We start from the raw sequence: 12,256 nt of genomic DNA, 5'->3' as shown, positions 1-12,256 counted from the left end.
CCTGCCTGATTAACAAAGAAAAATGCATAAAACTTATAAAATGTATTATTTCAATATATTAAGGAGGCCATATGCAAATACGAAACTTCACTTACCCAAAAAGATGTTTCATCGAATTCAAAAGTTCCCAATACTTTATCTTCAGGCAAATATCCATACCCTCCAAAAAATATTAACCTGTTGGGTGAAAAACCAAGACACTAAAAATTCAAATACCCATAGGATAGGATACAAGCAATTTATCTTAGGTGCTGTGTTAAATGCTTTCATGTGTTAATTCAGTTAATCTTCATATGGGCCCTATGAGGTATGTTCTGTGCAAATGTTTACTGGCTAAGGATACCTGAATGGTAAACCACTTTACACATAAAAACCCAAACCTGTAATGCTGCCAACTCACTTGTTTTTATATACCCAGACACCAAGTTTGTCCTTTGATGATGGAGGAATTCCTTGGCAATCAATTCTTTCCCACTGTAACACTCTGTCTGTAGACCTTGAATCCAGCATGTAGAACTGTCAGAAACAATGATTTCAGTTAGATTTGGTTATATGAAAGAAATTCAAGTTTAGCATTTAATTTTACTATACTTTATGATAAGAGTGCCATCTAATTCAGTGCTACTGAAATTGTGACTGCAGACTGGCTGCCAGACTGCTCAGAGTCCAGATGAGGATTCTGTGACTGAATACCAATTTCCTAAGTCACTAAGCACACTGTTAGCTCAACTAATTTTTTTTTCATAGTCACACTTTATTTTTTTTAAGAGACAGGGTCTCTCTTGCCCAGGCTGGAGTGCAGTGGCACAATCATAGATTACTGTTACCTAAACTCCTGGGCTTAAGTCATCTTCCCACCTTAGCTTCCCACATAGATGGACTACAGGCATGTACCACCATACCTGGCTAAGACAGCCATACATTTTCTTTTCCCATTTTTATTTTTTTATTTTTTATCTCAATAGGTTTTGGGGGAACAGGTGGTGGTTGGTTACATGGATGAGTTCTTTTGTGGTGATTTCTGAGATTTTGGTGCGCTCATCACCCAAGCAGTGTACACTGTACCCAATGTGTAGTCTTTTATCCCTCACCCATCTATCACCCTTTCCCCCTGAGTCCCCAAAGTCCACTGTATCACACTTATGCCTTTGCATCTTCATAGCTTAGCTCCCACTTATGAGTGAGAACATACGGTGTTTGGTTTTCCATTCCTGAGTTACCTTCACTTAGAATAATGGTCTCCAGTTCCATCCAGGTTGCTGCAAGTGCCATTATTTTGTTCCTTCTTATGGCGGAGTAGTATTCCCCGGTATATATATGCACCACATTTTCTTTATCCACTTGTTGACTGGTGGGCATTTGGTCTGGTTCCATATTTTTGCAATTGCAAAATTGTGCTGATAGCCATATATATATATATATATTTCTTCTTTTTTTTTTTTTTTTTTTTTTTTTTTGGTGGGGACAGAATCTCACTCTGTCACCCAGGCTGGAGGGCAGTGGCATGATCTCGGCTCACTGCAATTTCTGCCTCCTGGGTTCAAGCGATTCTTGTACCTCAGCCACCCTACTAGCTAGGATTACAGGCATGCACCAACATGCCCAGCTAATTTTTGTATTTTTAGTACAGACGAGTTTTTGTCATGTTGGCTAGGCTGGTCTCAAACTCCTGGCCTCAAGTGATGTGCCCACTTGGGCCTCCCAAAGTGCTGGGATTATAAGCATAAGCCACCACACCCGGCCCTGATATAGGGACTCTGAATTGTAGTTATTTATTTTATGGGTATCAGAATGGTATTACCCAAAAAAATTAGGTTTAGTAATTTTACCTTTAAATTCAATTTAACAAATATGTGTTTGGTGTCTATTTAACTCTAAGATTAAAGAGTTAATTGAGTTAATCCTTAATTAATCTCTTTAATCTTAAAAGATCAATACTTAAAAGATTAAATATTCATCTTTCCTTTAAAGGAAAGATGCAATTGAATATATCTGACCACTATATATTTTTTACTTCTCTGAGACACCCAAGCTTCCATTCAGTCAAACTTAAAACACACAACCCTAGCCACTCGACAAACTACTACTGTTTCTGTAACTACCTCCATAAAACCACAGCTTGTCTCCTCCCCCAAGCTTTTAAGTTGTGTCAGTTATTATTCTCCCCTTTGGCTCTGAAATACATATGGCTCAATGATAGCCTATAGATGTGCCTCACAGAATCTTTCAGGCATAGAACTCTTTCTTCAAGCAAAATACTAAGCAAAAGCCCAACGTATACAAACAAAAGTGGAGCTACACTTGTTAAAATGGAGGAGGAAGGGGCAGCTTGGAGCCTACCTAACACTATATGCTCCTCCCACGGGTGTCCCAAGGCATCTCAAACCCCTGAAGTTTCTAGGAACATAGTTTGAAACCATCTCAGCCACATGTTCCATCCACTTGGAATTTCCATAATTAAGACATTTGCTGCCGGGTGCGGTGGCTCACGCCTGTAATCCCAGCACTTTGGGAGGCTGAAGCAGGTGGATCACCTGAGGTCAGGAGTTTAAGACCAGCCTGGCCAACGTGGCAAAACCCTGTCTCTACTAAAAATACAAAAAATTAGCTGGGCGTAGTGATGCATGCCTGTAATCCCAGCTACTCAGGAGGCTGAGGTACGAGAATCACTTGAACCTGGGAGGCGGAGGTTGCAGTGAGCCAAGATTGCGCCACTGCACTCCAGCCTGGGCAACAGAGCGAGACTCTGTCCCTGTCCCCCCCCCCCAAAAAAAAAAAAAAAAAAAAAAAGATATTTGCTTGTATCTCTGTTATCTTGGCTACTCCTTCCAATTTTATTATTCAGTTCAAGCATCACCTCTTCGGTCAAGATTTTCCTTGTTCTGTTCCCTCATCCCACCAAACACAATGTCAAAGTTTTCAGATTCAACAATACTTACTGAGTTATTTTCTATATGCCAGGTGCTGTGTATCTCTCTAGCAGGTGCTACTGCAGTGGTTTACTTACTACATGTGTCCCTTCTAGAATGTGAGTTCCAAGAAGTGAGAACTATATCATTCTTTCTGTCTCCAGTGTCCAGCCAAGTGCTCAGCACATAAAGTGCTTACTAAGTTGCCAACTTAATAGACTCCTATGGATTCATTTATTTGGCAACTCAGTAAGCGCTAATGTATGTCATATGTATCATTTCTGATTGACTTAATCTGTCTCTTATTGGTCTGAAAGAGAAGAAGTGATATATTTTTTCCTACTTGGAACAAAATACGGCAAAGTCTGAACAGCAGTGTCTTTGGGCACCACTTTATAGGAATGTTAACACGTAAAGTTTTTTCAGTTTTACTTTATCCTTACAGCTTTCTGACTGGTTGCCTGCTCATTTTTACCCTTCCCTCCATTACATCTTGTCTTCATTTTGTCTGCAATTTTATTACTAATGTTCATCTAACATTTAAGGTTCTAAGAGAACAAGTAGCTGCAAAAAGCACAAAGAAAAACCACCCAGGAAGTTACTGCACACAGGTTACCAACAAAAGTTGATTTTACATAATGCCTAGGTAAATATAGATTGGCACACAAAATACTAAAATGCACATTCATATCATAATCAAGTACACATCATTTTTAACTATGACACAAATAAGTCTGGGCTAACCTTAGAAATTTGCAGTTGTTTGAAAGATAATAAGAATAAAAATGCCTCAAGCCATAATCCTTAGAAACACTAACCTTATTGGTATTGCCTCTTGAATGGTGTCCTCCAAACAAGTACAGCACCCTGTCTACACACACAGCACAGCTTCCTGACATAGAAGGAGGAACATCACCTTCAGTGTTGATTTTTTTCCTGAGGAGGAATAAATTAAATGTATGTAAGTTAAAGGGAAGAAATGCAAAAGTCTATTAATTTTTCTTCTTCTACTTATATCCTCACAATAAAGGAATAAAACGAGAAGGCGAGTAGACAGTGCCGCTAGGATCTCTCCTAGGTCTAAACTTAATTCAAGGAATGTGCTTTTCCCTCTTTACCCATTCCACAAACAGTGCCAGCTGGCCCCATGTGTACAGGCATGAGAGATTCTGAAAGCCTAAGTCATATTTTATTATTCTAGGAGCATACCATTTTATGTTTCTCAGACTAAATTGTTTGCTATTTATTTACATAGCCATAAGTTGTTTTGTTTTTGAGTGGGCCAGGGGCCCAGAAGGAAAACCTCAACATTCCCAGTCCTGATAGATTAATTCAGTGTTCTTTCTTCAGTCACCTTTTAGCCATTCATATGCATCAGATTCAGTCCTTTATGTAACACTACAAACAGGCAGTGCCATGTGCCAGGGATTCCTGAGTGCTTTGTATGTATGTATTAACTCATTCTGAATCTAAAAATTGATCTGAATCAACCTAAGGAATCTAAGATTTAAAATTCTAATAGTATACTCAAGGTCTTCTGCTAAAACTGTCAGATATAATAATATTTATCTTTGCTAAAAAAAAGTTTTAGAAGGCTCATTTTTTAAAAAGTTACTATTTTTGGCTGGGCACAGTGGCTCACACCTGTAATCCCAGCACTTTGGGAGACCGAGGCAGGTGGATCACAAGGTCAAGAAATCGAGACCATATTGTTTAACATGGTGAAACCCTATCTCTACTAAAAATACAAAAAATTAGCCGGGCGTGGTGGCGGGCGCCTGTAGTCCCAGCTACTCGGGGCTGAGGCAACAGAATGGTGTGAACCCAGGAGGCGGAGCTTGCAGCGAGCTGAGATTGCGCCACTGCACTCCAGCCTGGGTGACAGAGCGAGACTCCCTCTCATTTTAAAAAAAAAAAAAAAAAAAGTTATTATTTTAAAATAGAAACAGGGTCTCACTGTGTTGCTCAGGCTGGTCTTGAACTCCTGGGCTCAAGTGATCCTCCCACCTCGGCCTCCCAAAGTGCTAGGATTACAGGTGTGAGCCACCATACCTGGCCTTAAAAATTTTTTTTTTTTTTTTTTTGAGACGGAGTCTTGCTCTTTTGCCCAGTCTGGAGTGCAGTGGCGCGATCTCTGCTCACTGCAAGCTCCGCCTTCTGGGTTCATGCCATTCTCCTGCCTCAGCCTCCCGAGTAGCTGGGACTACAGGCGTGTGCCACCACGCCCGGCTAATTTTTTTTGTATTTTTTAGTAGAGACAGGGTTTCACCATCTTAGCCAGGATGGTCTGGATCTCCTGACCTCGTGATCCACCCGCCTCAGCCTCCCAAAGTGCTGGGACTACAGACATGAGCCACTGCGCCCGGCCCCTTAAAAATTATCTTTAAAAATATGTAGCATTCCGCTTTTAAGAGAATACAATTATAAATTTCCAATTCTCTAGAAAAGATTGAGAAACAGCTTCATATTAACACCAATTTGTTACATACAGAAATAATCATGACTTATTTTTAGTTTGTAACTCTTAAATGTTTTTGTTTTTTGAGATGGAATCTCACTGTATCACCCAGGCTGGAGTGCAATGGCATGATCTCGATTCACTGCAGCCTCTGCCTCCCGGGTTCAGGTGATTCTCCTGCCTCAGCCTCCCTAGTAGCTGGGATTACAGGCACCTGCCATCATGCCTGGCTAATTTTTGTATTTTTGTAGAGATGGGGTTTCACCATGTTGGCCAGGCTGGTCTTGAACTCCTCACCTAAGGTGATCCACTTGCCTCGGCCTCCCAAAAGTGCTGGGATTACAGGCGTGAGCCACAGCATCTGGCCTAACTCTTAAGTGGGACTACTATGCTAATTCTGAGATCTACAGTAAGTAAAATATTTAAAGCACAAAGTTCTCACAAAGCACACCATGGGGAAAACTACTTTGTAAATCCCCAACCATGGCTAACCCAGCATTTTGAGAAACACCTTGATTCTACCAGGGACATGCTCTTGACTACTACTGTTATGAAACTGCAAAAGATCATTTCAGATTATCTCCAGTTTACAAAAATGGCAAACTGGAGGTCATTTTGGTTTTTAAACAGAACAACACTATTTTTAAAAAGATTTGCATGCAAATTTTGAGAGCTTATTAAAATAGAATACCACCTTTATTTTTAGCAGATAAAATTCTATACAATCTAAAATCTAACAATTTAACCATTTAAATTCCTTTCCTTATTCAAGATATCATATAACAGAAGACTTAACATCTTGAAAAAAATGGAACATTTATTATCTTTCCATTATGGATCTGAAGCCTCTACATCTATTTTAAATATTACTATGATACTTGAGATAGAAATTTATTCTAAGTTCATAAAGTATCTAGTAACTACAGAACAGGTGCTAAATTAAGCTTAGCAGCTAAGCTAAAGTAGCAGAACAGTGTTTTTAGAATATATAAGTAGCTTAGAAAGGGTTTTACATTTTTTTCTTTGCAGCCATATCTGATTTGTTTGTTTTTGGAGACAGTTTTGCTCTGTCACCCAGACTGGAGTGCAGTGGCTCAATCTCGGCTCACTGCAACCTCCACCTCCCGGATTCAAGCGATTCTCCCACCTCGGCCTCCCAAGTAGCTGGAATTACATGTGCACGCCACCACACCCGGCTAATTTTTGTATTTTTAGTAGAGATGGTGTTTCACCCCAGCCTGGTGCCCAGGCTGGTGTTGAACTCTTGACCTCAAGTGATCTGCCCGCGTCAGCCTCCCAAAGTGCTGGGATTATAGGCATGAGCCAGCCACCGTGCCCAGCCCTTATCTGAATTTTTTAGTCCCCCTTATAATATCCACATTTACCATCTTCCAGTCTCCATGTTGTAGATCCATAGTTCTTCTCTAGGCAGATAAAAGTCATATAATCCTCTGACTTGATTACTCTAAGAATAAAAAAAATTGTAAATATAAAAACTGATATTTTAAAGAGGCACTACTGTATTTTTTAAATCGATCTTGAGATACTAATTTCATAATTAGTATGAAAATAGGTATTACAGTGCACAATCCTCCCCCACCTATGCCACACACTCAAGGCAAAGCTCAACATAGATAGCTCTTAATTCAGAATTTTGATACAGCAGTTGCAATAGTACAAGAAGGGATCTCTGGGAACTTTTTTTTTTTTTTTTTGAGTCCAAGTCTCTATTGCTCAGAATGGAGTGCAGTGGTGCGATCTTGGCTGGCTCACTGCAACGTCCACCTCCTGGGTTCAAGCGATTCTCCTGCCTCAGCCTCCTAAGTAGCTGGGACTGCACGCACTCATCATGCCTGGCTAATTTTTGTATTTTTAGTAGAGACAGGGTTTCACCATGTTGGCCAGGCTGGTCTCAAACTCCCAACCTCAAGCAATCCACCCACCTCAGCCTCCCAAAGTGCTGGGATTAGAGGCTGTGAGCCATTGTGCCCAGCCGAGAGATCTCTGGGAACTCTAAGGCAGCTTTATCCTGAACAGAACCATGCACCAAATTTCAGCTGCAAGACTTCAGGAGACTGCCTGTGCCATGGTCAGCAGGCTGTTACTGAAAGTGCCTGATCCACGCTAACACGATGCGTGGTTTTCTAGCCATGCCTTCCTTTCACCTATTCATTCTCTAAGCAGCAACAGAGAGGGCAGAACTGCAAATATGCAAAATATTAAATCCTTATGCAGAATTTTAAGTTCTTTGTTCTGCTCCATTTCCCTTCAGCTATTAATTCCTAACACAGACTGAGCCTACCATATGCCAGAGCTGAAAGCTATCCATGGATTGCTTTATTTAATCCTCACAACAACCCTAAAAAGTAGCTGATGTTATGAGAAAACAAGTTTAGGGTTTAAGTAATTTGCCCAAGGTTATTTATGAAGTAATGGTGGAGCCAGGATTCTATCCTTTCCCTGAACTTCAACAACTGCCTGACATTCCCAGCCTTTGACCCTAGCCACTTTCTGAACAATGTTGACACACTAAACGACTGCGGTTAGCCAAAAATGGGTGTCAAAGTCCAGCAAGCTTGAATATTAAACATACAGAAACAGAACAGCTGACCACGTATAACACTTCTTTTTCCACCCCACCAGTGATGAAGGGAAAAGGCTGGAAGCGGGCTGACCCACAGGGGACCAGCCTGTCCTGGGGAGGAAAACTGCCTACTATGTAGGAAGCCAAGGTTTATTGCCTTTGAAACAATCTCCAAGGACTTCTGTGCCTACGCTCAGGGTTCCAGCCACCAGCCATAAATGGGGAGGGCAGTCTGTTTCAGAACCATCCAATTCAGTGATTGTGCTGCTCCTCCCTGAATCGGCCCCAATCATCCAGGCCCTTTTAAATCCACAAGAAATATTCCACACTAAGAATCCTCCCCTGCCCCACTCCCAAAGTCTCATCCTCTCATGCTGTCATTTAAAATACAATTATGAATCAGGTAGCTTAGACAGAAGTGTGATTGACAGGTTTCTCCAGGGGAATTAATTTACATTTTTATAAGGCTGACTACATTCTTGCCCCCCCTCGCCCCCCTTCTTGCAATTCTCTAACCCTTTCTAAAGTATTTCTGAGACAGTTTCCTTCTTGTTGCCCAGGCTGGAGTGCAATGGCGCCGTCTCAGCTCACTGCAAACTCCGCCTTTCGGGTTCAAGTGATTCTCCTGCCTTAGCCTCTCAAGTAGCCGGGATTAGGGCACCCGTCACCACGCCAGGCTAATTTTTTTGTATTTTTAGTAGAGATGGAGTTTCACTATGTTGGCCACGCTGGTCTCGAGCCCCTGACTTCAGCTGATCCACCTACCTTGGCCTCCCGAAGTGCTAGGATTACGAGCCACCGCGCCCGGCCCCCTATTTTCTAACCACATTCATTGGAAACGGGGGAAAACACTGCAGATTAGTTAGGATTGGCAAAAAATTACTTTTGCAGTTAAACCAAATTAAAGTATCAGGACAGCTATCTTTGAAAGCTATCTCAAAAATGGTCAACTATGATCAAGTCAGCTGTACCATAAGCTAAAAACAATCACAAAGCAAGTCATCCAAGGCACGGGCGTGGGGAGGGCGGAGAACATTTTCAAGACCAAAGAGGAATTTTGTGGTAGGACTGGCTCAGAGCCATCCTAGCAAATAAAATTCTAGATTTCCGAGGTAGCAGGGTAAAGAAAGGCAACTGGCTTTAAACTGCTAACTAATCACGTTGTTTATAACCAGGGGATCGGAGAGTCAAAGAGCTGCACTCTGAAGTTCCTTTGCTGCTGGGGATTTTTTGGTTACTGGTGGAGCTTTTCCATTATCTTAATAGGGGTGTCTGCTGAAAAACTTCAACCCAGCTGAAGCCAGAAGGAAAATAGTCCTGATGGCCATTTGCACAGGCGGGAAGGCTGAATAAGGTGGTTCCTGTAACTTTTTGGAATTCCAGTTTTCCTACACCTCGGCCTCCCCGTAAGTGGGCAGCGGTTCCCAGCTCCAGAGGGTAAAGTCCTCGTAGGCCGTCCTGATAACGCGTCTGAGTGATATCACACACCGTCACCTTTCACACCCCAACCCTTCCGAATGCACCGCCCAAGCAACATTAACAGGGCCTTCCCCGGAATAACGCTCCAATGGCAACAACGGGGGTGGGAGTGAGTTGGCTTTGTGAGCACCAGGTTGACGTGACAGCAGCCCTGGAGGTTCCAGACGGGTTGGGGGACTCGAGAGAAGGAAGATTCCCGCGCGCAAGAAAAAAACAACCAACGGGCAGTGTCTGAGGTGGGGCGCGCGACGCAGGCGGGGAGCGCCCTCGGCGGCCCGCTCTGGCCTCCCCGCCTGGCTGCGAACTCAGAGCCGAGTCACAGCCGAGCGACGTCCGCCGCGGCCCGGCCACTCACTGACCTTGTAGCCGCCCCAGACGAACATGTGGCGCCCGTCGCTGACGGCTACGTGGCCGCTGCGCTCGGCGGGGCAGGCGAGCTCCATGGACTCATAGCTCTCGAAGGCTGGCCCAGGCAAGTCGTCAGCCCGCAGATCCTCGTTGCCATCAGCCATCTTGAGGCTGCACTTTTGCTAACCAACAATGCCCACACCCGCGAGGGGCCAAAGAAACAAAGGAAAAGGAGAGAAATGCACAGCGGCGCGAGGCAAGGAGAAGGCGGCGGCGAAAGGGACGGCGTTGAGGCCTCTCTGCCGCCTGCGCTCGCGTTTCCCAGCCTCCTCGGCCGAGGACGGCTCTCCGCCGCCGCCGGGGCACGCCTGCAGACAGCGGGGCCGCGAGCGGAGCCAGGCGGCGGCGGCGCGGGCCCGGGACTCGGGGCACTGCAGGGAAGCGGTCCGGGTCGGGCCGGCTCCCTCTTGCAGCCCGTCCGCCCCGCCTCCTGCAGTCCACGGCCTTGTTTACGCCGCGGCCGGAAGCCGCCAGTTCAGCTGACGCCGCCCGCCGAGCTCCGGAAGCGAGGCTGCAGCTCAGCGCCCCCAGCGCCGGGTCCTCCAGCCGCCGCTGCCTCTTCCCGCGCCTCCGCCTACGGCCTGGGCACCGCAGCTCTATGGGGCCCGGCGACTTCCAGTCGCGCTTCGAGTCTCCTTTCACTGAGGGAACCACCAGGATAATGTCCTGAATCGGTCCCTGAAAGCTTCTGAATTTTAGCCGGATTGCTGCAAATTTTTTTTTCTTCCCAAGAATTTCTATTCGTTTGATTGAGGGATGATCTCAGAGGGTTCACAGCCGGGGCAGGGGCACCAGAATTGCTCCACTAGCAAGTTTCTGGTCTCGCCTTAGAGTCGATGCAGGGCCTGTTGTTCTGCGGGCGCGAGGGCAGTCGCTCAGCTCTCACGCGGGGCCCAGCCCGATCCCCGGCGGCCTCTCCCGAGCTCCTGCAGCCCCTGCCGGGCGCCGCCTCTGCAGGAATCTGACGTTGCCGCCGCCGCCGCGGCCGGCAGCCTGGCTGCAGAGTTGGCTTGAAAAGCGTTTCCGAAGCCGTAACCACCCCTTTTCTTCAGAAAGGGAGGCGGATCCTTTTCACGCACACACAGCTTTCTCTTATTTTATATGATACCTTTCAATTGGGCCAAAAGAAAATTACGAGTTACTGTACTTGATACCTCACCTGTAAAATAGGGTGGGACAAAAATAACCTTAAATTCTTGATCTTACAGTGCCTCTAGAATTTATGGTGTTTGGTAGGAGGGGCGTGCTTCATTATCTCCATTTCCCTCATCTTCTGGTTGGGAGCACTCCATAGAAAAGGAATACTTTGAACAATAAAAGGCGCTTTTTAAATTATTAAAATGCTTATAGCCTGCCACTCCTCCCCTAGTGTGCCAGTGTGTTTACTTGAACTCAAGAACTTAAGAGGATTAATTAAAGCCTTCAACAAGGAAGCAAATCACCTTGAGGCTGTTAAGACCTTATCTGCCATCCACCCTGGTTGGTGCCCTCAAATCTGTCTGGCTCACAGAATTCCTTGCAGCAGTGTCTTCTCCCAGTCGAATTATGCTCGCTAGACTTTGGGGTTATCGAAGTTCCTTGTGAACCAACCTTGTGAATCTGATCGAGTCACTTAAAAACCTTGAGCTGGCTCCCGTCGTCCTTAGTAGAATCCAAAATTAATATCTCGGCTGGGCGCGGTGGCTCACGCCTGTAATCCCAACGCTTTGGGAGGCCGAGGCAGGCGGATCACCTGAGGTCAGGAGTTCGAGACCAGCCTGGCCAAAATGGCGAAACCCTGTCTCTACTAAAAATACAAAAAAATTACACAGGCGTGGTGGCCGGCTCCTGTAATCCCAGCTACTTGGGAGGCTCGGGCAGGAGAAACTGTTGAAGCTGGGAGGCGGAGGTTACAGTGAGCCAAAAGGGCACCATTGCACTCCAGCCTGGGCAACAAGAACGAAACTCCATCTCAAAAAAAAAAAAAAAAAAAAATTCATATCACAGTGCTGTGCAAGAAGACCCAGCATGGTCCAGACCCAGCTTGCCTTTCCAGCTTCAATTCCTGGCTGTGTCCTCCTTCTAGCTACGTTACTCTTCTATCATCGTTTTTGTTTTTTGTTTGTTTGTTCGAGAGAAGTCTCGCTCTTGTCCCCCAGGCTTGAGCGCACTGGCTCGATCTCGGCTCGCTGCAACCTCCGCCTCCCGAATCCAAACGATTCTCCTGCCTCTGCCTCCCAAGTAAATGGGACTAAGGCACCTGCCACCACGCCAGGCTTTTTGTATTTTTTAGTAGAGATGGGATTTCACCACGTTGGCCAGGCTGGTCTCGAACTCCTGACCTCAGGTGATCCACCCGCCTCGGCCTCCCAAAGTGCTGGGATCACAGGCATGAGGCAGCGCACCCAGCCTATATTTCGTATATATATGCCATTTAAA

General features: G+C 45.1%; 1 protein-coding gene across 2 annotated transcripts in view; it reads right to left on the bottom strand.

Annotated features, from left to right (window-relative positions):
• KLHDC2 (kelch domain containing 2) overlaps nt 1-10,518 on the bottom strand; it is a 50,816-nt gene extending 40,298 nt beyond the window's left edge. For both annotated transcript variants that reach the window (XM_054530639.2, XM_002824720.6), the window contains exons 1-5: nt 9,790-10,518; nt 6,753-6,832; nt 3,728-3,845; nt 401-516; nt 96-177 (exon numbers count right to left, since the gene is read on the bottom strand). In XM_054530639.2, coding sequence (XP_054386614.2) covers nt 96-177; nt 401-516; nt 3,728-3,845; nt 6,753-6,832; nt 9,790-9,942 — 549 coding nt within the window. In that variant the 5' untranslated portion in view covers nt 9,943-10,518. The remainder of the gene's footprint in view (nt 1-95; nt 178-400; nt 517-3,727; nt 3,846-6,752; nt 6,833-9,789) is intronic.
• Nucleotides 10,519-12,256: the final 1,738 nt, after the last annotated feature.

Source organism: Pongo abelii, chromosome 15, assembly GCF_028885655.2.
Source record: "Pongo abelii isolate AG06213 chromosome 15, NHGRI_mPonAbe1-v2.0_pri, whole genome shotgun sequence".
NCBI classification, from domain to species: Eukaryota; Metazoa; Chordata; class Mammalia; order Primates; family Hominidae; genus Pongo; species Pongo abelii.
Note: the sequence above shows the minus strand (reverse complement) of the source record. Positions and strands in the feature narration are given on the sequence as shown.